The sequence below is a fragment of the Erpetoichthys calabaricus genome, chromosome 6 (genome assembly GCF_900747795.2).
Source record: "Erpetoichthys calabaricus chromosome 6, fErpCal1.3, whole genome shotgun sequence".
Taxonomy (NCBI): Eukaryota; Metazoa; Chordata; class Cladistia; order Polypteriformes; family Polypteridae; genus Erpetoichthys; species Erpetoichthys calabaricus.
Window position 1 is genome coordinate 46,516,757 of NC_041399.2, and position 22,651 is coordinate 46,539,407.

Consider the following 22,651-nt stretch of genomic DNA (forward strand, 5'->3'; position numbering starts at 1 on the left):
CATTACTTTAACATGGCTTTCTCATAGCTTCATTTTAGTTTAATCCTGATGCTCTGTATCTTCAATTCATTATCATTATTATTCATGGTGGCTCCAAAATCCGTAGTAACCCCTACTCTCTCTTCTGTTCTTTTTCTGGTTTTCTGTGGTGGCGATCTGTGCCACCACCACCTAATCAAAGCACCGTGATGTCCCTACATTGATGGAATAAAGACCAGAAGTCCACGTGACCGTCATCATCAACTTCTTCCATGAGAACCCTGAATACAATGAGGACTGATTGAGGACATTTATGTTAGGTAGAATGCCTAGAGGGAGATGGGTGGTCTCATTGCCTGGAACCCCTGCAGATTTTATTTTTTCTCCAGCTGTCTGGAGTTTTTTGTTTTTTCTGTCCTCCCTGGCCATCAGACCTTACTCTTCTTCAATGTTAATTAGTGTTCTCTTATTTTAATTCTTATTTTGTCTTTTTTCTCTTTCGTCATCATGTAAAGCACTTTGAGCTACATTATTTGTATGAAAATGTGCTATATAAATAAATGTTGTTGTTGTTGTTGTACCCCCTTTCCTGTATATATAGATAGGGGAAACTCCTCCTCACTATTTCATGCGACTTCCAATATACGTAGGAATCCCAGATTTCCCATGCTCATCCTTTACACTGTACTTACAAACAGTAAATATGTTTCATTTCACGCCGTGCCCTGTAACGAACTTTAGAAAATAATGGCTTCTTTTTGGCGGTTCTCACCATTATGATGTAATAAACTTTCAGAACATACCTCTTCTTTTGGTGGTTTCATTCCTTATTTCCGTTAACAGAGGATTTATTTCACAGCAGAGACGCACAAAGGCCGCCCCCGGTCCCCCTTCCTTTTTCCACACGGATGCTGTCTGCGCACCTACCACGTGGTTTGCTCCCTTCCTATATACATTAACGACATCACGCATTCATGTGCCTCCTCACTTGCTTCCTAACTTTCCTCAGCTGTTCGTCGTGCTCACTGCTCTCTTCTTCTTTACTCCACCGCTTCAAGCCTGTTATTGTTCACCTTGCTTCATGTCTTCCTTCTGGTGACTCCTGCCTTTTCGTTTACTCCATCGCTTTACTATGAAACTTACAACCACCAAAACTTTATAACGGCACCAGGCTTCAGATCAAATCTCTGCACAAGAACCTAATTGAGGCAACAGTCTTCACTGGAACTGGCTCAGGGGAGACTATTTATACCTCGCATCCCTCTCATACCCTCTGACCTCCCATTCCAATTCAAACGCCTCCAATTTCCAGTAAGAGTCTGCTTTGCTATGACAATACATAAGTCACAGGGCCAGACTTTAAAAAACGTTGGCATTGATTTGACATAAGATTGCTTCTCACAACAACTAAAGAAACTGAACAACTTATTTATAAGTCTAGACAGCATTACTATGAACATGGAGAAAAAGCTAATAAGCTTTTAGCTCAACAAATTCATAAACAAGAAGTTCACAATGCAATACCAGTAATCACCAACAAGAATGGAGAAGAAATCATCGACCATAATAAAATAATGCACACATTTAGAGATTACTATAAGTCTTTATATTCCACTGAGCCCAAAGAAGACAACACACAATCTAATGCATTTCTGGATACTTCACAGATACCACAAACAGATGCTTTAAGTGCTGAGGAACTGGATAAACCTCTAACGCTAACAGAATTACTAGACGCTATAAAGTCACTACAAAGCGGGAAATCATCAGGCCCTGATGGTTACCCCGTAGAATTTTATAAGAAATTCTCCACTCAGCTAGCTCCCCTCTTATTGGAAACATTTACAGAAGCTAGAGACAACCAAATACTACCTCAAACATTTCGACAAGCATTAATCACCGTCTTTCCTAAACAAAATAAGGACTTATTACAATGTGCATCATACAGACCAATTTCACTCCTGAATAATGATGTTAAGATACTCTCAAAAATCCTAGCTAGAAGGATGGAGAAAGTGCTGCCCTCGGTAATATCACAAGATCAAACTGGATTTATTAAAGGCCGACACCTATCTTCAAATCTCCGACGCTTGTTTAATGTTATATATTCACCAGCAAAATCAAACACCCCAGAGATATTACTATCATTAGACGCAGAAAAAGCATTTGATATGATTGAATGGAATTACCTTTTCACTGCATTGGAGAAATTTGGGTTTGACCCGAATATTTGTGCTTGGATCAAACTACTGTATACCAATCCAGAAGCTTCAGTTTGTATTAATAACATTTGCTCAGACTACTTTAAACTAGAACGTGGTACCAGACAAGGATGTCCCTTGTCGCCACTGTTGTTTGCAATCGCTATTGAACCACTGGCGGTTCACTGCCGAAAATCTTATCAGATAAAGGGGATTGTCAGAGAAGGACTGGAACAGAAAATTTCTCTATATGCAGATGATATGGTCTTATATATATCAGACCCAGAAAACACTGTCCCCGCTGTTTTAACAGCACTAACAGAATTTCAAAAGATATCTGGTCTTAGAATTAATCTGAATAAAAGTATACTCTTTCCAGTGAATTCACAAGCATATAATATTAGATTAGACACCCTACCTTTTACAATAGCAGATCAGTTTAAATACCTAGGGGTAAATATCACAAGTAAACATAAAGCTCTTTATCAACAAAATTTTGGCGTCTGTATGGGAAAAATTAAGCAAGACTTGCATAGATGGTCAACCCTTCATCTCACTCTAGCCGGAAGAATTAACATTGTTAAGATGAATATCCTTCCTAAACTTCTCTTTTTATTTCAAAACATTCCAATATATATCAATAAATCGTTTTTTAAACAGTTAGATTCAATAATAACCTCATTCATTTGGAACTCAAAACACCCACGTATCCGAAGAGCGACCCTACAAAGACCTCAGGCAGAAGGTGGCATGGCTTTACCTAATTTTCAGTTTTATTACTGGGCAGCAAACATACAAGCCATAAAAACCTGGACACAAATAAATGAACATACACAGGCTTGGTCTGCAATAGAAGTAAAATCCTGTAGTACTTCTTTATATTCCCTGCTCTGCTCTCCAATAAATGAAAGTTATCGCAAATATACTAATAACCCAATTGTGCTTTACTCACTCAGAATATGGAACCAAATTAGAAAGCATTTTAAGATGGAAAATCTTTTATCAGTGGCACCTCTGCAAGGGAACCACCTCTTTCAACCTTCGCAAGTATATCCAGTTTTTAATACCTGGAAAAGTTTTGGGATTAAAATGCTCAGAGATCTTTATATAGACAACATATTTACATCTTTTGAACAATTACGTTCAAAATTCAACCTCCCAGCTACACATTTCTTTTACTATCTTCAAATTAGAAATTTTGTTAAACATAAATTGCCCGATTTCCCCCACCTTGCACCCTCCACAATGCTGGAAAAAATACTGCTCAATTTCGAGGAAACAAACACTATTTCCGCAATATATAAAATCTTATTAGAGTCCCTACCTTTCAAAGATCCAAGAGGACAGTGGGAAGAAGATCTCTTAATCAATATATCAGAAAAGGAGTGGAAGGTAGCAAAGCAGAGAATTCACTCGAGTTCTATATGCGCAAAGCATAGAATTATTCAACTAAAAATTATATATCGAGCCCATCTGTCTCACTTAAAACTGTCCAAAATGTTTCCAGGGCAGGATCCAACCTGCGAGCGCTGCAACCAAGCTCCTGCCTCACTGGGTCACATGTTTTGGGCCTGCACCAAACTAACATCATTTTGGACAAAAATTTTTAAGTGCCTCTCAGACAGCCTTGGTATCACAATCCCTCCTAACCCATTAACAGCTGTGTTCGGTGTTCTTCCAGATGGACTTGAATTGGAGAAGGACAAGCAAACTGTGATTGCATTCACTACACTTTTGGCACGCAGACTTATTTTGTTAAATTGGAAGAATCCTAATTCTCCTCTTATAGGTCAGTGGGAAACCGATGTTTTATATTATTTGAAATTGGAAAAAATCAAATTTTCAGTTAGAGGATCTGTACAAAATTTTTTCAAAACATGGCAGGATTTAATCAATATTATTTTAGAATAAGAGAAATAACTATTATCGCATTTAACTCCCTTCTCCATCTCTTATTTACATAGATATTTACTTCTCCCTTTCTTTTGTTTAATGTTGCCTTATTAAAAAGTCTTAAGCAATTTTCCTTTAGCTAAGCTCTCCTTCTCAGGGGTGGGGTTTGATTAGTCTTCAAATTTGTTGGGTTATAAATTGATCTGTTTGTATGGAATGATTACAATGAAAATTAATAAAATAAAAATATTTTAAAAAAAAGATTGCTTCTCACATGGCCAATTGTACGTTGCATGCTTAAGAGCAAGCTCAGCAGACAGCTTGGTCATTTTACAGCCTGAGGGCAGAACTGCAAACGTTGTTTACAAAGAGATCCTTACATCCTAAAAATGTGCATTTCACATTTCACACAACATTTACAATCATAAATTAAACTCTTTAAAATCATCAAATTCACTGTCAATACTAAAATAAGCCTACGACAATTACATTGACAATCATGTTACGTTATTTTTAAAATTTTTCCTTTCTTTATCATAACTTCTTCAACACACTATTTCTCTGCTGCGAAGCGCGGGTATTTTGTTAGTTAAACATAAAACTATGAAGAGAAAGACCAGCTCATCATTGATTGTTTACTAAATATTATATACGGAGGGGCAAAAGTATGTTTACAGTTGTTCACAATGGAATAAGACATGCAGGTAATGAATATTACAAATGCTTTTATAACTTAATCGTTTTATAAACTTTATTAACTCAAAAGAATGTCACAACAGCGCTGTACACATAGGTACAAACTCGTAAGTAATCAAATTGCCTGCCTTCATTATTTACATATTCTTGTAGTCTACTTGCTACACTCAAGCGCACTATAATAATAATAATGAGAAGAAGATAAATATTGAAAATAAATAATAATACAATAATAAATAAATAAAACAAAAATTAACTCTGTGTTTTGTGTACTCACAACTGTAAACCTACTTTTGCGAACTCCTTTGTAAAGCTGGAGTGGAACATTTGGCCAGTTCAGTCTTTTTGCAGCTGGAACTGATCCTTGCTTAATAAGTGGGTCTCCTGTAAAAATACTATTTTAGCATTTAGACCTGTTAGGTGAGAGAATGCTTTCTTTTTCTTTAATTCATGATTCAGGCCTTTAACATTCCAGCTCACAAAGTTAACTGTCCCATCATGGAGACATTGATTCTGAATTTTTTTTGTCATTTTGTAGTCTTAACTGGAAGTGAGACAGCTTTAACCTTAATTTCCAATTTTCCCACGAGTTATTGCCATACAGCCTATTGTTACATTGGAAGTTATAATTATAAGGATTAAAAGGATAGATTAGAGATACCTTGCTCTCTTTCTCTCCCCCCTTATCCCCCCACCCCCCATTTTGCCTCCCCACGTGAGACTGGACCCCACTTCACAAAGTCCCAGTCCTCTGACATACCTAGAGACAGAGCACGTCCAATACAAAACAAGCCCCCAAGCAGTGGCGTTTGAGGATTAAAAAGTAGAGATATCTATTGCCGATGAAGTCTAAATACTATAAGCATAAAATATAATCTTCAACGGACTTGGAATATTAAGACAGTAAACCCGGGGAATGGTGTTAATGAGTGGTCCTGGATAAGCATAGTAAACCCTAATGCAATAATAACAATAACAATAAACCAAGGGTATGATGTTTAACAGTTTCCTTTAAAAAAAACAAACTACTTTGATTTCTTATACACATATGCCTATAATTGTAATTAAGACATAAACATAAACAAAAAGTGTCTGAGACGAGAGAAGGATGTATAATTATGGTATCTATATCGTTGCAAGCGGATCAAACAGCAGGTAATATGTTCTTGCCATACCATGACAGGATGCGATTCACTATCGTATTTAAAAAAAAAGTGTTGGGATCAGCTTTCTTAACTCCTTTTCTGCTTCCTCCTTGCTGCAGAAGATAATATATTTATAATGAATATCCACTTTCCGCTTGGCAGGAAACAAGAGGCTGTATCTGATATTGGCTTTCCGTAACTGCTGTTTAATGTTGTAAAAAGCTGCATGTTTAGCAGCTGTTGAGGGCGAGAAATCAGGGAAAATACGAATGTGGGTATTTTCAAATATAATCTCTTGTTTCTGTCTGTGAAGTGCCATTACTTTAAGCTTAAATTGTAATTTCTCAAAGCGGACAATTAAAGTCCTAGGTTTAGAGGTATTTGATCCACATATGCGATAAGCTGCCACTATCTCGGTATCTGATTTAAAGTCCTCTCCAATTATTTTTGAGAATAGTTCAGCTACAAATTTCACTGGGTTTGGACTTTGACGATTCTCAGGTAGACCTTCGATTCTAATATTATTCCTTCTGCATCCATCTGCCAGAGCCGCAAGTCTGTCTTCGAGTTTTTTGCATTCAGAATTCGCAGCTGTAGCTTTTCCATCGGCGGTAGATGCCATATTTTCCGCTGTTTCAATTCGAGTCATGAATATCTGCTTAACGTCTTCCAGCTGATCGATAAGTTCTTTCAGTTTAGATGCATTTTCCTGAATGTGTTCCTCAATTTTTCCCAGCATACCTTTGAAGGTTGCATCAAAACAATTATATATACATTTTTCCAAGTCTTAATTATTCTGCCACAGCTTCTCATTTGTCTCATTTTGCAGCTTCCGGTTTGTCTTGAGCAAGCCACTTTTGCCAACTCCTGTATAATAAGGTCACCACAGTGGTCTGTGCTTCCAGGGATGAAACTAAATAGGTTTTCCTATCACACTGGAGGTCACTGGTACTGACAGTAGAGAAGGGATATTCAACACGTAGAGTGTGGACAGGTAACAAAATGCCTGGTCAGTAGTCACAACAATTCCTCAGCACCTGATCAACTGAGAGGATTACTATACCAATTCCATCAATCTAACTGAGCTCAAGATGGTCATCATTGAAAACCACAATCCAACAGAACCAACACTGATCCTGCTTCAAAATAAATATACCAGTACTCTATTTCCAGCTAAGCCAAGGTCAGAGAAGCTAAGGCTGGCCAGAGTAAGAGGTTCAAAGATACCATTAAGACATACATTACAAAAAGCCAGATAACCATTACTAACTGCAGACATGGAGTGTCTCCAACGGCACCACATGATTCATGAAGTGGCACTTCATTTTGAAACAGGCCAGACGGCAATAGAGGAGAACACAAATTTATAGAATCTGCTCCCATATGGAATCTCCTGCTCCCAACTTCGTAAGTTTTGTGGCATAAATATTTGATTCCTCAGCCATTATTCCCTAACTCTGAGAGGTGTCATCCTCATGACTGTAATTAAGAAGGAGAGAGATTAAAAATACATTACTGTAGATAAGATGGAATTTCATATCTAACAGAAGTGTGATAGTATTGTAACAGCACCCTTGTCATTAAATGAGCAAAATATAAAGTGATATTTTCCACACCAGTGCTTCTCTGCCTTCTTCCTACAGCATAACCTTTGCCTTGACTCTCTATGCACTACTGATATGTGAAGAGTAAAATATTGTGGTATGTATTTGGAATCCAATGTTTTCCTTGAAATTTCTGGTGGCCATATTAAAATTGTCCTAATTTGATTAGTGTACTTTGGAGACTCTTTTATTAAGGTGTTATAAAGAATGCTCCTTTAAATAACAGCTGAGATCACCACTGTAATGGCTTAAAATTATTTTTTTCTTACAGTAGGTTGGTAAAGGCCTCATTTGTGACATTTGAAAAGCCTGGGTTCTCAACGGCAAATACTAACATTACTCAATTTCGTGGGCTTATAAAGGCTGAAATAATCTGCACAACACAGCTTTAAAATATATCTGTCCACAACAATCAAGTTAAAGAGACAGTTTACTCCATCCCACACCGTATACCTTGTATGGATATAAGGGTATAAAAATCTGGACATCTGAATAAATCAGTAGACTTTGGCAAAACATCTAACTATTAGATGAGAACTTCTTATACATAATAGAAATACTACAGTTAAAGAAAGAGATATATGATCTTATTGCCTCCATAGTATACAGTATGTGCACAAACTGAAGGACACATAAAATCTTGGTTGCACAGAAAGGAAGTCAGTAACTCATTCAGAAAAAGTTCCTCTTATTTATCATTACTGTAAAACAGCAAAAATGAAAGGAAGTTCTGGTCCTCCTCCAAATCTATCCCCATGTCTACTCGTGATGATATAGCATCCACATTATTAACAACTAGCAAAACACCCACGCTTTGCAGTGGCGAAGTACTGCTTTAAAATTTTTATTAAGAAGAAAAGTAAACCTTTTTAAACTGAGGGAAAATATACCAATAATTATTTGTTAAGGATCTCTTTGTATACCACGTTGTCAGTTCGGCCCTCCGGTTGTAATATGACCAAGCTGTGCGCTGAGCTTACTCTTGAGCATGCAATGTATTGTTGGCCATGTGAAAAGCAATCTTGTCTCAAATCAATGCCAACCTTTTGTAGGGTCTGTCCCTGAGACTTATTAATTGTCATTGCGAAGCAGAGCCTTACTGGAAATTGGAGACGTTTGAATTGAAATGGGTTTCATTGATAACTTCGCATCCAGCTTTTGAGAGTTTAAACATTCATAAACATCAAAGTGTCCACTACTCTAATCGTCACCTGTGAATCTAAGATGTTTAAGAGGCATTGGTGGTTGTCCAAAGGTGTAAAATATTTGGCCATTTCGGTACACTTGAAAGTCACAACCGAACAATTCAGTGGCAGCCATCAACTCACATGCAAAACCATAGGTGAAGGGCTTAAGCATTTCATTCTTATAGTGCTCCTGTGTAGTATAATTATCTCCTGTACCGTCATCAGTCCACACCTTGAACCTGTCCCAGTCATTCAATACATAAGACACAATGTTCCTGTGGATATCAAGAGTGAGCCTGATATGGCCGTGCAATATGTAACACAGAGAATGGAAAAGGCAGGCGCCATCTCCAGGCATGGAAACCACTCAGTAAGTAACAGTTCTTTGATCGATGGTGATCACCTTGATAGACATGTTAATGTGGGTACGGATGGAACGATAAAGGAAATGGGTACCTGAACAGTGTAAACTAAGTCTAAAATACCTACACAATAACTGTAATCATAATACACAAACAATAAAACAGCGGAGAAGCCGTGGATTAAATAAAAAGGTTGCAGTTATCAGAAGGGAGACGTGAATACCTTGGCGAAGCAAGGAAGGGAATGAAGTGACCGGAGTGATATATATAGGCAGGCAGCCAACTACATGGGAGGCGTGGGGATGGGGAACCCAACGCCGCCTCACATGGCGACCGAGCTGCAGGCTATGGACGTATATATGTACGTAAGTAGGATTCAGTTAGCATTGGGAACCCGCGTACCAAATTTCTTGAAGATGGGCCCATAAGTAACAAAGACCGTTGGAAAGTTCAATATGGCGGCCGACAGTGGCATCAAACCCCTGAAATAAGTACGTACATCGGTTTCGGTTAACGCAGGGAAGCCGCCTACCAAATTTCGTGAAGATGGGGCCATAAATAAGAAAGTTTAACATGGTGGACGTTGTCGACCGTTATGACCGTTACATGTAGAATTTCAAAATGAAACCTGCTTAACTTTTGTAAGTAAGCTGTAAGGAATGAGCCTGCCAAATTACAGCCTTCTACCTACACGGGAAGTTGGAGAATTAGTGATGAGTGAGTCAGTGAGGGCTTTGCCTTTTATTAGTATAGACTAGCAAAATACCCGCGCTTCGCAGCGGAGAAGTAGTGTGTTAAAGAGGTTATGAAAAAAAAAAGAAACATTTTAAAAATAACGTAACATGATTGTCAATGTAACTGTGTTGTCATTGTTATGAGTGTTGGTGTCTTTTATATATATAATATACACACACACACACACACATAAACATATATATACATATACACATATATATATATACATATCTACATATACACATCTACATATATATACGTATATACACATATACACATCCACATAAACATATATATACATATACAAATTTACATATCTACATATATATATAGACATACATATATACATACATACATTCACATATATATATATATATATATATATATATATATATATATATATATATATATATACTGTATATATACATATCTACTTATTGGCTCCTGTATTTAGGATATAGCAGGTTGGATAATGGACGGATGGACATTTGTATGCATAGCCCCATTTGCCCGTTTTCGTTTTTTTTCTTTCTTCAGTAATATTTCAGCAAACCCGGAGCTTGTCAGTTCAGATCCTGGTACTGACACCACTGTGTGACCCTGAGGAAGTCACTTCACCTGCCTGTGCTGCAAAAAACAAAAGTAATGTAACAAATTGTACCTCAGATGTTGTAAGTTGGTGGAATAAAGGCATAAGTCAAATAGATAAATATGTATTATACACATAGGAACTATTCATTTATTTTCAGTTAAGTCATCTGCAGCAAACTTTTATAAATGAGGGTTTCTGATTTTTAGATAGTGCAAACTGTTTCTTCTTCATTGACCTTTTCTCTTGGAGAGCTTTTTTCATTTCATTGAAAATGAAAGCAGCAGCTGCCAAAATATGTAGCTTTCTTATTAATTTTTCAACATTGTGTAAAATAAATGTATAAAGTAACATAAAAGGTTTAAATACTGGTTATTCTTTTACACTAAAATATTACTAAAGAGATACAAAAAAAGTAAAATGGATATGTTCTTTTTCTTTAAGGAGATTAAATATTACTGAAGAAAGAAAAAAAAAATTAAACAGCCAAATGGGGCTATGCATACGAACTTAAAAGGTTTAAATAAAACAGAAATATATATTTTATTTTTACTTGCTTAACTTGTGGAGGGTGTATCCTGTAGCAAAGCCTTAACTTTTTTCGTGAAAGCCCGTTTCAGTCAATAAGTCTTAAAAAAACGTGTAAAGATATTGACAATAAGCTACGCAAACCCAGGAAGACATGGAATCGTTTAAATCAAGTATCATTACATCTTCCTTTCTTAAAGAGAAGTAAGGCAGTACTTATAAGCTTACATATTTATATATAGACAAACATCCATCCATCCATCCATCCATTTCCCAACCCGCTGAATCCGAACACAGGGTCACGGGGGTCTGCTGGAGCCAATCCCAGCCAACACAGGGCACAAGGCAGGAAACAATCCTGGGCAGGGTGCCAACCCACCGCAGGACACACACAAACACACCCACACACCAAGCACACACTAGGGCCAATTCAGAATCGCCAATCCACCTAACCTGCATGTCTTTGGAATGTGGGAGGAAACCGGAGCGCCCGGAGGAAACCCACGCAGACACGGGGAGAAAATGCAAACTCCACGCAGGGAGGACCCGGGAAGCGAACCCAGGTCCCCAGATCACCCAACTGCGAGGCAGCAGCGCTACTAGACAAACATATATACTGTATATATATATATATATATATATATATATATATATATATATATATATATATATATATATATATATATATATATATATCTATATCCGAAGCCGTGCAAGCACACTCTTGAGAATGCAACGTATAGTTGTACAGAAGAAAAGCAATCTTGCCTCAAATGAATGGCAACCTTTTGTAGGTCTATGAACTTAATTTAAACTTTAGGTTTACACGGTGCTTTCTTTCCGAAGTACCTGCACTCATGAATATGTCTGTATGTGTCAGTCGGTCAAATCCACGCTCTTCGCACCGGCGAAGTACCGCTTTTAAATTTTTATTAAGAAGAAAATAAAACGTTTTTAAATTGAGGGAAAATATACTAATAACAGTTTGTTAAGGATCATTTTTTTTGTGAAGCTGCCTTTACTCGAGTGATCACTTCGACCTGACTTGGAGGCCAAGTATAAGCGTTACCTGGTAGCTAACCACCCATACAATCAGATTGTGAATCAGACTACGAATGCCGTGCATGTAATTACACATTCACTGCACTTGCTTACGGTAATCGAACCTCGGACGTCAGCGCTAGAGGGGCTTAGCAGCGGTGAAGTATTGCTTTTAAATTTTAATTAAGAACAAAAGAAAACCTCAGAGGTTCGATTCCCGAAAGGGAGTGAAGTGAGTGTCCGGTTACCTACCAGGTAACGCTTATGGTTGGACAGCAAGTGACGTAACATCAGCCACGGTGCCTTCAGTTGTGAGAAGCAGATCATAGAATGATTGAAAATAGTTTTGCATTTACCTTTTTAGTAAAAGGCGAGCTTTTAAGCCTGAGAAATCACCCCGTAAATGCACACATTTAATTGCACATGTGTTAATATGTATGGTTACACAGTATTAAAAGACAGTGAACAACGTCAGTTACCTTTGTTCCCGCGTTTGATAAAAGGCGAGCTTTTAAGCCTGAGAAATCACCCCGTAAATGCACACGTTTAATTGCACGTGTTAATATGTATGCTTACACAGTATTAAAAGACAGTCAAAAATTAACGTCATTTATCTTCGTTCCCGCGTTTGACTCGTGCTGTAAATCTCTTCCTTGTTTTTAGTTCACGTGATTACGTAGGAGGCGTGATGACGCGATACGTGACTCCGCTTCCTCCATTACAGTATATGGACAAAAAGTATGTTCCAGTTATGACCATTACGCGTAAAATTTCGAAATGAAACCTGCCTAACTTTTGTAAGTAAGCTGTAAGGGATGAGCCTGCCAAATTTCAGCCTTCCACCTACACGGGAAGTTCGAGAATTAGTGATGAGTGAGTGAGTCAGTCAGTCAGTCAGTCAGTGAGGGCTTTGCCTTTTATTAATATGTATAGATTAGTGAAACACACAGACCTCCGGTCACATGCATTACTTCATCCTCTTGCATTCTGCCTCCCACACCTGAGGTTCAGTAGATATTGCTGCTCCTCTTCCTCCTATTATGGTGTTCTTGGTTACATCATTGGACCCTGCAATTAGTTGAAGCTCAGTAGATGTTACTACTCTCCTTGTTCTTGTAGATCACTTTGCCGTAACAAACTCATGAGCACAGGTCAGTTTACTGATGTTGCTACTACCTCAAATTTTTTGAATTACCAGAACATATCAGGTCATATGTTTTCAATCAAGACTTAGATTAAGTTTTACGTCCCAGTAGTTTGTAGTAATCATGTGACAGACAGGCAGACCTTAGCATTTCTTAAATATAGTTAGTTATCTGGAACACTGACATACAATACTTGCATATCATGAAGAAAGCAAGAAACACAAATAAGAGCCCTAAGGCAATGATAAACAATCCCTGCAGCCTTTTGGGTATGTAGTTCATCCAAGCAGTGAGCCAATGGTCATTGTTTTTGGGGTTTGTTCAGGTCATTGGTTCTCAACATTCAGTCCTCAGGGTCACCTGTGACTGCAGGTCTTTTATTCTAAACAGCTGCTCAGTCAGTCAGTCATTGTTCCCTTTAACTGATCTCATTGTTTAATTTGATGACCCATGTTTTCCTTTTATTTTGCATTTAGAAAAGTGCAGAAGTTTCAGATATACACTTACAGGAAAATAAGAGTTTTTTTTTTCTGTATCTTTAAATACTTACCTTTTCTAATTCATGTTTTCTGTATAGTTTGCTTTGTTAATTATATCTGAATACAGACAATTAATGTTGAGCAGAGCAGACACCAGCATAAATTCCTCTAAAAGGAGCAGCTACTTCAATTTTACCCTCTTTTGCACTTATTAGTAAATAATCATCTAAATAATCAGAACAATACAAAATAAAAAAATAAATATAGAAAAAGCAAAAGAATGAATCATTGCCTATCTAGAATATATAAATTTCTGCCTTGTTTACTAAAAATATAGCATAATTTCCAGATGGTTCTAGAGAAAAGCCAAGCACAATGACACCTTTTATTGGCTAACTAGAAAGATTACAATATGCAAGCTTTCGAGGCAACTCAGGCCCCTTCTTCAGGCAAGATGCCTCGAAAGCTTGCATATTGTAATCTTTCTAGTTAGCCAATAAAAGGTGTCATTGTGCTTGGCTTTTCTCTACATTCATAATGGCTAACACGGTACAACACCCTAGTACTACAGATGGTTCTAAAAAACAAAGAAATAACATCTTGCTTAACTAAAGCAGAAGCCCAATTAACTGAAGAAATTCGTTGGGACACAAACTAACAGCCACAAGGGAATCTTGAAGACAGAAAGTTTAGAACAACTGATATAGAGCATTGCGACACAGGAAACCTATATTACACAAAAAAATGTTAAATTCTAACTAACATACTTTATAGGGTTTGATTCCCAGGCATATCACTCTCTGTGTTGAGTTTGCATGTTATCTCCTGTCTAATTGGAGTTTCTTACACATCCCAACAACAACCATGTTAGTGAAATTAGCATTCACGTGGTAGAAGTGAAGGTGCCATCTATTGAACTGCTGCACCATTGTGATTTTGTCAGGGTAATTTCTGACTTCATGTTACTCTGTCCTTGAAAGCATGTCCTTGAAATGAATGGATAAATACTCCATCACACACGTGCGAATAGGAGACAGCTAAAGGGCTTAGATGTTAAGTATAAAATGCCCATCCAGGGGGTGGCGGGGTGCACTAACTATTTTAAGTCTCCTACAGACCTTTCCCAGGAAATCCCACCAGTTGCCAATACCTCAGCTCGAGACACACCACTTCCGGCCAGGATACAGATTATACGAGTGGCTGCCCCAAATCTTTGCAATGTCTCGGGTCTCTTCTTGTCATAACTCAAAGATCTGGGTTCACCGTCAGCACATCCACTAACAGAGTGGTGTTAGAACTATCATGTTGTCTATGTGAGTTTATTTCCATTTAGCTCTCTTCCACATCCCAAACAATGGTGTGCTAGGCTAAGCGGAGTCTGAACTGCCCCTTTATGAATGAACATGCCCTGTGTTGGACTGCTGTACTGTGCGGACTCCCCTTCTTTTTCCTGACACTCCAATTGCCCCTTAGTAGGCTGTAAAGAAAGTGTGAGTTGGTTTAGAGAACTGATGGATGGATTCAAATTGGAGAGGATGCTAAATTGCTTCTTTTTCAGATTTGATATTTCACCTCCTACAGTTTAAAGATGTGTTTTTGTCTGAGACGTACGTTTTTTTTCTTACTTTTCCTGTTCATATGGTCCTTGCTTACTTACCTCTGTGAAAATATTTAGATTTTCATTTTTCTAACCTCTTTCCAACAAGTAATAAAGAAAATGTTTTATATCAGATTACTTGAATAAGCAACATGTGGTAGCAATCTGTTACTCAGAATGGTGGTGTATGGGAAACGTTACAAAACAGAAAGTCAGTTTTGAGTTTTTTTAATATCTCCAGTATTTTTGGCAGTGTAAAAATTTGATACCTGCTAAATTGTCAGTTTGCTTAACATACTTTCACTGAGCACAAAAAAGGCTTAATGAAAAATTTAATTACATAGTTTTAGAAATTGCAAGGAAATGTTTTAATATATTTTACAAATTGTATACAATGTATAAATTCAGTGTACATACAAAACTTTACAATTTACTTACAACCACCTTTACACGGCTCATTATGGAATTCACATATTCTATTATGAGCTCAACATGCATAAACACAGTTCTGTACAAAACTTCGATATATATCATTATTTTACAGAAAAAAATAAAATGAGTGAAATATATACACTAATTTGACTATGCAATTTAAAGGCTTAATGTAGAGCAGTCAAAGGTGCCCTTCAGTCATCTGACCCATGCATTGTCCATTTTGTAAACATAAATATTTTTTAGAAAGATCTTAATTTATACCTAAAGTCAACATCATAGATAGGCTGTAAAACACCAAGTCCTGCTCTTGACTGGTCCAATGGTGGAATTTTCACATCTTTATCTAAAAGTTCCATTTCAAAATAGGAGAGCAAAAGAAATAAAAACTGTTTGATTTCATGCATGGCAAAGAAGCGTCCAGGGCATTTTGTGACTCCAGAGCCAAAAGCCAAGTGGTAATATCTTAGTTTTCGACCATTCCTTTCAAAAGTCATCTTCTCTTGTCCATTTTCATCCAGGAATCGGTTGTACTTAAAAATCTGCAGATCAAAATATATGAACATTTTTAACAGATCTGCCAATCTCCTTTGGACCTAAAGGACCTCTCTACAGTGAACGCTATCCCAAGGTGCTTTGTAGTTAGGAAGCTAAACCTGTTTCATCCTTGGCTTGTCTGTGAAGCTTTATCAGTATGGAAGCTTTTTAATTAGCAGTTCCTAGAACTGATCATTTCGTCCAACTGTACAGCTCCTCCTTCTACTGCTCTGTTAATCTGCTCTCATGGATCTTAAAAGATGGTTTCCCTCTTATTTGTCATGTACTAAATGATCTTCCATCCTACTATTCATGCTCTGCTGCATAACACAGTGTCACACAGAAGCGCTACAGAATTATGTGGGAAGCTCTGCTCATGGGGCAAACTGGGGAATCAGCTTTGTATGAGGCCCTAGAGTAGAGAAGGAACCCTCCTTCAGTGGCGTCACTTCTGATCTGCCCCTTACAGTCACCACACTATATAAGAAACAACGTGACTGGAAGTCAGCATTTATTCATCTGCTGGAGCAATACTGAGAGCAGAAATTATTAAAATCCACATCAATAAATGATCCCAGAATGCCTTTATTTATGTTTTCATTTCATTCTTGTATCTACTTAGTATTGTTAATATTTTAAGGGGATCTCCTTGGGGGGCCCCAACCCTTCATTTGGCCTGGTTCTATTTCCTTTTCGCAGCAGGAACAAACTTTGTAAGAGACAACAGGCCATTGAATAATCTTGTAGTATTCTTTATATTGACTACTTTGAAAAATGGCCTTCCTTCTGACCTATAAAATGTCATGTTATAGTGTGTTAATTTAGAGCACAGGGAGACCAAGAAAGGCACACATGAGCTTTGAACCAGTAACCACATGGTTTCCAATGCAATGCTTTAGGTTATTATGCCTGCTCTTCCAGTTTCCACAGATTTATTCATGAATCCTGGGGCAAAGTCAATTTTGTGTGATTTATTTCTGTGTAGTGTTCTTTACAGAGCACAGGTTCAATGATAAAAGAGTTAAAGAATCTAAATTAACCCTTTTTCATTGGTACAACTTCAAACTTACAGTGAAATTACATTCAAGATAAGTTTTCTTGTTTTTAATCTTGAATTAATGATTTTCAAAAATTATTTTGGGGATTGTGCCCTATGATAAACTGGCACCCCAGATGGGCCTGTTGCTGTTGCAATATATTCTGCTCTCTTACAGCCATATAATGGACTAACCAAGTTTAGTAATATGAATGTGGTGTCAATATGCCCAGCAATCAATACTGTTTTAACACAGAATTAGTGTCAAGCTGATTTTACTGTGTGATTTCTGGGTATGTTTTACTTACCAGGGGATCTTCATAAATTTCAGAATCATAATGAAGGAGCTGAGGGTACAAGGCTATCACATCATCTTTTCGAATGTTGTAAGACTTGTTGTTATCCAAGTGCAAAGCAAAATCATTCTTGGCCACTCTGATGTTGAGCGAAGCACTAGAGAGACGCATGGATTCCTTAATGATGCTATCTGCAAAATCACAAAGGTTGAAAAGAAGTGTGTTTTATGTATTCAAGAAGTTTAACTATTTATTTATTAAACTTATTAACATATTACAAATTACTACTAAAATATCAATAACATTTTGAAACTCAAGGATCCTGCCTCAATTCAATTCAATTCATTTTTATTGTCCCAAGTGGGAAATTTGCAAAATGACAAACAAGTAACCTTTATTTAATTAATACCATCTGTGAGTGCCATGGAGGGTGGAAGGCATCCCAGCTGGAAGGCGACATGATCTACCAAGATGGAAGGTACCATGGGATGAACGAGCAGAAACCTGAGGCCAGAAGCTGTTCCATCCCCCACATGTTAGGTGGCAGTGGTCGGCTGGAGGTGTCCCAGCTTGGACACCCACAGGGGTTCATGGGAACCAGGCTCCGGTAGTGCAACCCTTTTGGGGTCCTTGGGTGCTACAAGAGGGAGCGGTCAGGGTAGGACTACCTTGATTCTCAAACAACCTTGGCATGGCTTGTGGGAAGCAAGTGCTTCAATAATGATATTTTAAAAATGCACGCATTTGTAATCTTACTTAAGACAGGCATGTTGTCCAACTGATCCTTTGTTAAGGTGATCTGACTGCCATCTAAGTTGGCTTTTTGGTTGGAGTTTTCTAGTGTTTTCCTCACTTCTTCTTTAGCTGCTTTCATTCCCTCTGGGCATCTGTGACAAGAAACACATTTAAACGTTAAAAAGTTGAGATTTGTTTTTCTTAAATGATGTTTGTTTGATGATGTAAAGAAAACTCCAGAAAATAAACTGATGAATCATGGTACTTTTATATTGTTATTTTTCAACAAATGATTAATAATGTTTTGCAAACACACTCATTTAGATCAGCTTCTGTGTCTTAATGTTGCCTTACCTGATCAGATAAAACAAACTCCAAAAGGCTGCTGGGAGGGTATTGGCCTGTGATGCCCACAGCAGGGCCACGTGGGTACGAGCTTTGTTTATGTCATCGAAAGTCGATAAAGTGTCATTGAGGAACATTCTCAGGGAAATGAGATCAGACACATTCTGCCTTTTACTGAGGTTTTCATGAAGCAGCACCTTTGCTAGATTCTCCCTAGCGCTGTGAGCACTCTTAAAGACGTGAATAGGAAGTCCCGCTACCAGGGCTGGAAATATCTTGTCAAATTCTTTGAAGTTCTCCAGGACATTTAAGACCAGGGCCCTCTGGGCTTCTATTCTGGCAATGGTTTTGTCCTCTTGAGAGTTTAATTCTTTGCCAAACAAAGTTAGGTAGCCGGACTCAAACATCACCCGGTAGCAGAATGCAAAGAGTCCATCTGTGGTCCAGTTGGTAGAACTGATGGTCAGTGTGTTGAAGTGCAACATGACAAATTGGAGATTCTCCATCATAGTTTCAGTGAGGGCTGACAAAGACTCTCCTTGAAGCGTCTTAATAAAAGTCTGGTGCAGATTTTCAGTTGTGTATCCATGACTGGGATCCATGTTTCCATGTCCAAAGGCCTAATAGATAAAAAGACACAGAGAAGCACGCGTGAAATTGTCAGTTATTCTAAATCCACAACTATTTTACTCTAATAAACAATTACTCGAGTAAATAACATCTCTGGAAGATGGGTACCCATCAGTTTAAATAAATGATTTCTGTGGTATTTTTTCACCATCCTCAATAAATATCTTAAAGGACCTTTATAAAAGCAATGAGAATAATCTTCTACATCCCTCCATCTATTAATCCAGTTATCTGTCTACTCATCCACCCATTCACTCTTATGACCAGGTCTCTTAGAATAGTGGGCACCTGGGCTCTGTCTTAGTGGCATTCAGGCTAAAGAAGGAGCCAACCCTGTATGTGAGGGCAGATGATAGTCTACATCTAAAAATATATACAAATCCTCTTAAAAAAGGAAATTTAATATATTTTTCACATTAAACTATAATGCCCTTTAAAATACACATATTAATAAATCTAGTTATTTCAATTCACAGGCTCAGGTACAAGGCACAAAGCAACCCTAGATGGATTCACCAATGGTGCCCTCACACTTACTGCCCCCAAGGTGCTTTAAAGAATCAAATAACCTTTGCACTTTTGCTGCATAGAACTCTTTGTTGTAGTCTGTATATTTATTATTAGCAAAGAGTGCACTGGACCCATAATGAGAAGTGCTTAATAAGAATAAATTAAATTCAGATATCTTTGGAATGTGGTAAGAACTGGACCATTTGGAGACACAGACATTTGTTAAGCTGGGATTGAAATCTTAGCAATGTGAGGCAAAAGTGCTAATCAGTGCATTATTTTCTTTTAAAAAGAATGAGTTAATCAGTGTGTGTGCCTTAAGCCATAAAGATGATGGTGTCATCCCTGTCATAAACTCTGAAGATAGTCGTGGTACATGCTTTTCTTCAATATGGCAAGCAGGCTAGGACCTCTCACCAGGACGTTTGGTAGCATCTTTTTTTTTGCTCCGATTCACACTTCTGGGCAGATGTGATGGTAGTGAAGAAAACAAGAGACAGAGGCACAGTATACATTTTCCCTTCTAGGGTAGTTGTATTTTGTCTTGTAAAGCACAATTACGCAGACTTGCTATATACAGTATCAATGTTGTACCCGCTATATCTCCAAACCAGCCTGCCAACTCTCCTTTAATAACCCCTGTGTTGTCACAGTGACCTTTTACCCTGACTGTGAAAAAAATTGAAAAATTAAGGGGGGGGGGGGGGGGGGTTTCTCCTAAATTATGTCTTACAACTTTTTGTTTACCTGTACTTTAATATAATCTATTATTACCTTTGCAGATGTTGAAAAATGAAACTTCTTCCAGTCAAAATGCCTGCCTTGGCGAATCACAGAATGATAGGAGAAAGGATCAGTGAGAAAATGGACGTATTGTCCAGCAATTTTACAAGTGAAAATATGACCATATTTTTTTTGCCGTGCGCGGAGGAACTCCAGTGGGTTGGCACCAAACTGAAGGGCACAGCCTAGGTATGGAATTATTCCATTTTCTACCTGTGGCTCACCTGGACGTCTGAAAAACATAAAGAAAATAACAGAAGCATGTTATTGCAGAGTCTTCAGTAATATGCGGTACAAATATTTTTTTGACTATTCTACATTCCACCATAGGGCTTGGTAAATAAGGCATCATTTATGCAACACCAGATGCACATGGCAAAATGTCTTCAAGATAACAGCACAAAGTAGAGATCCTTATACTGCAATGAAAATATGTTGTTTTCATATTGACTTTAAGTCTAAAGCAAACAGATCTGTTTTTAGTGTATTATGTAGGATTTCTTTTTTTTAATATTTGTACTTGTAGTAGCAGATCTTGTCCAGATGTCTCCAAAATCATATCTGGAGTACACTCAAGTCAGTTTACACATTTTTGATTGTGATTTCATACTGGGGCATGCCTGAAGATGCCAAATAGTAACATCTTTTTGGATTAAAGATAATACTTCTGCTACATGTAGAAACATTTAAGGGATTTTCATGACATCTTAATGAGAGAAATCTAATCAAAGTGATCTGAAAGGTGGCTTAATAAAACAATTCTTTCTTTACCTTAACAGACATTTATTGCAAAAAAATAAGTTGGCAAATGTATTTGGATTCTTATATAGTATATATAAAAATAAGACGTGTGGAGAATTCAATAAATCCTTTTTTATCATTTTAATATAAAATAATACAAATCTGTCAGTTTGTAAATGTATGTCCCTGATGTATGGGTGTGTGAGTGTGTGTTCCCCCTGTGATGGACTGTCCAGGGATTGTTCCTGCCTTGCACCCAATGCCTGCTGGGATAGGCTTCAGCTTCCCTGCTATCCTGTTCAAGATAAATGGGTACAGAAAACGGATGGATGGATGGGATTCACATAATTAGTAAGCTCTGTATATACAATACCTGAATGGCTGTCTGATAATAAATCACATTCACATGTAAAACTATGTATTACTGTAAAAAAACAAGTTGTTTTCAGATGACCTCAGAAAACAGGGCAAATTTCACATGAAATAATGTTGTACTTCATTGTTTCCAACAAAACTAATGACAATCAGAAATGTTTTTTCATAAGAGCATTTTACTATTTTTTTAAATACACTTACATGTTTTGCAATGTATTGAAATTGACTGCTTTTACAATGCACAAGGTTATTTACACAAACACAAATCATATTTTGCTAAAATCTTAAAAATAACTTGTTTTTCTTAAAGTAAATCCCTACTGCAGTTAAACTTCAGTAAGTTTAAAATGCCAAAGCTGTGCAAGTCTTTTTGTTAAAATAAATCAATATATTGGCTTAAATACCAGTTATGTCTTTATCTTCCTCCAGGGTGGCTAAAAAAATGACAAATGCTTCACAATATTACAATGTAGAGAATTTCTTACCGTCGCCGAATCCCCAAGATAAGCCAAAGACAACAGCAGAAGCAAACTACAATGCCCCAGATCAAAGCAGCACTCAGGAACATTTTTATTCCCTGCTAGCCCAGAAATGTACCTCTGCAAAATTTTAGTAAGAATGCAAAGATGACAATGTGGTTTGGGCTCTTTTTATATACTTTGCTTCACTGTTACATCATTAACTATGTGGTTTATCATCAGAAGGCTAGAAGCCATAAAGTGGAACACCCCTTTATGATGATTTGCTTCAGAGCTCTAGGAAACTAAAAAGTAGGACAGGTCACTGGATAACAGCTTTGTCCTTGATCTAGGTCCATGGTTTCTGACACAAAAGCAGCTTTGAGGTAATCACAAGGTTACAGAGTCGAAAACATATTCAAGGTTATTAAGGTGTAGACATTCTCCTCAAAATAATTGACATGGAAAGATGAGTATTGGTATGATTATGTTTTCCTTTAACAATATACAGCATGAAATCAAGGAAACTACACAGGATGACTTAATCCTCAATTAATGTTTCTGTCATTCTGAATCATTTTTTCCTGTAAAG

At 37.4% G+C, this 22,651-nt stretch overlaps 1 protein-coding gene across 1 annotated transcript; it reads right to left on the minus strand.

The window, feature by feature from the left end:
* Positions 1 to 15,496: 15,496 nt before the first annotated feature.
* Positions 15,497 to 22,290, minus strand: LOC114653312 (cytochrome P450 7A1). The gene is made up of 6 exons (XM_028803556.2): positions 22,087 to 22,290; positions 20,477 to 20,717; positions 18,572 to 19,182; positions 18,239 to 18,369; positions 17,495 to 17,673; positions 15,497 to 16,155 (listed from the first exon to the last, which is right to left on the minus strand). Exons 1-6 carry the CDS (start codon positions 22,167 to 22,169, stop codon positions 15,856 to 15,858), a joined length of 1,545 nt encoding a protein of 514 aa, XP_028659389.1. The 5' UTR covers positions 22,170 to 22,290; the 3' UTR covers positions 15,497 to 15,855.
* Between the last annotated feature and the right edge of the window lie 361 nt (positions 22,291 to 22,651).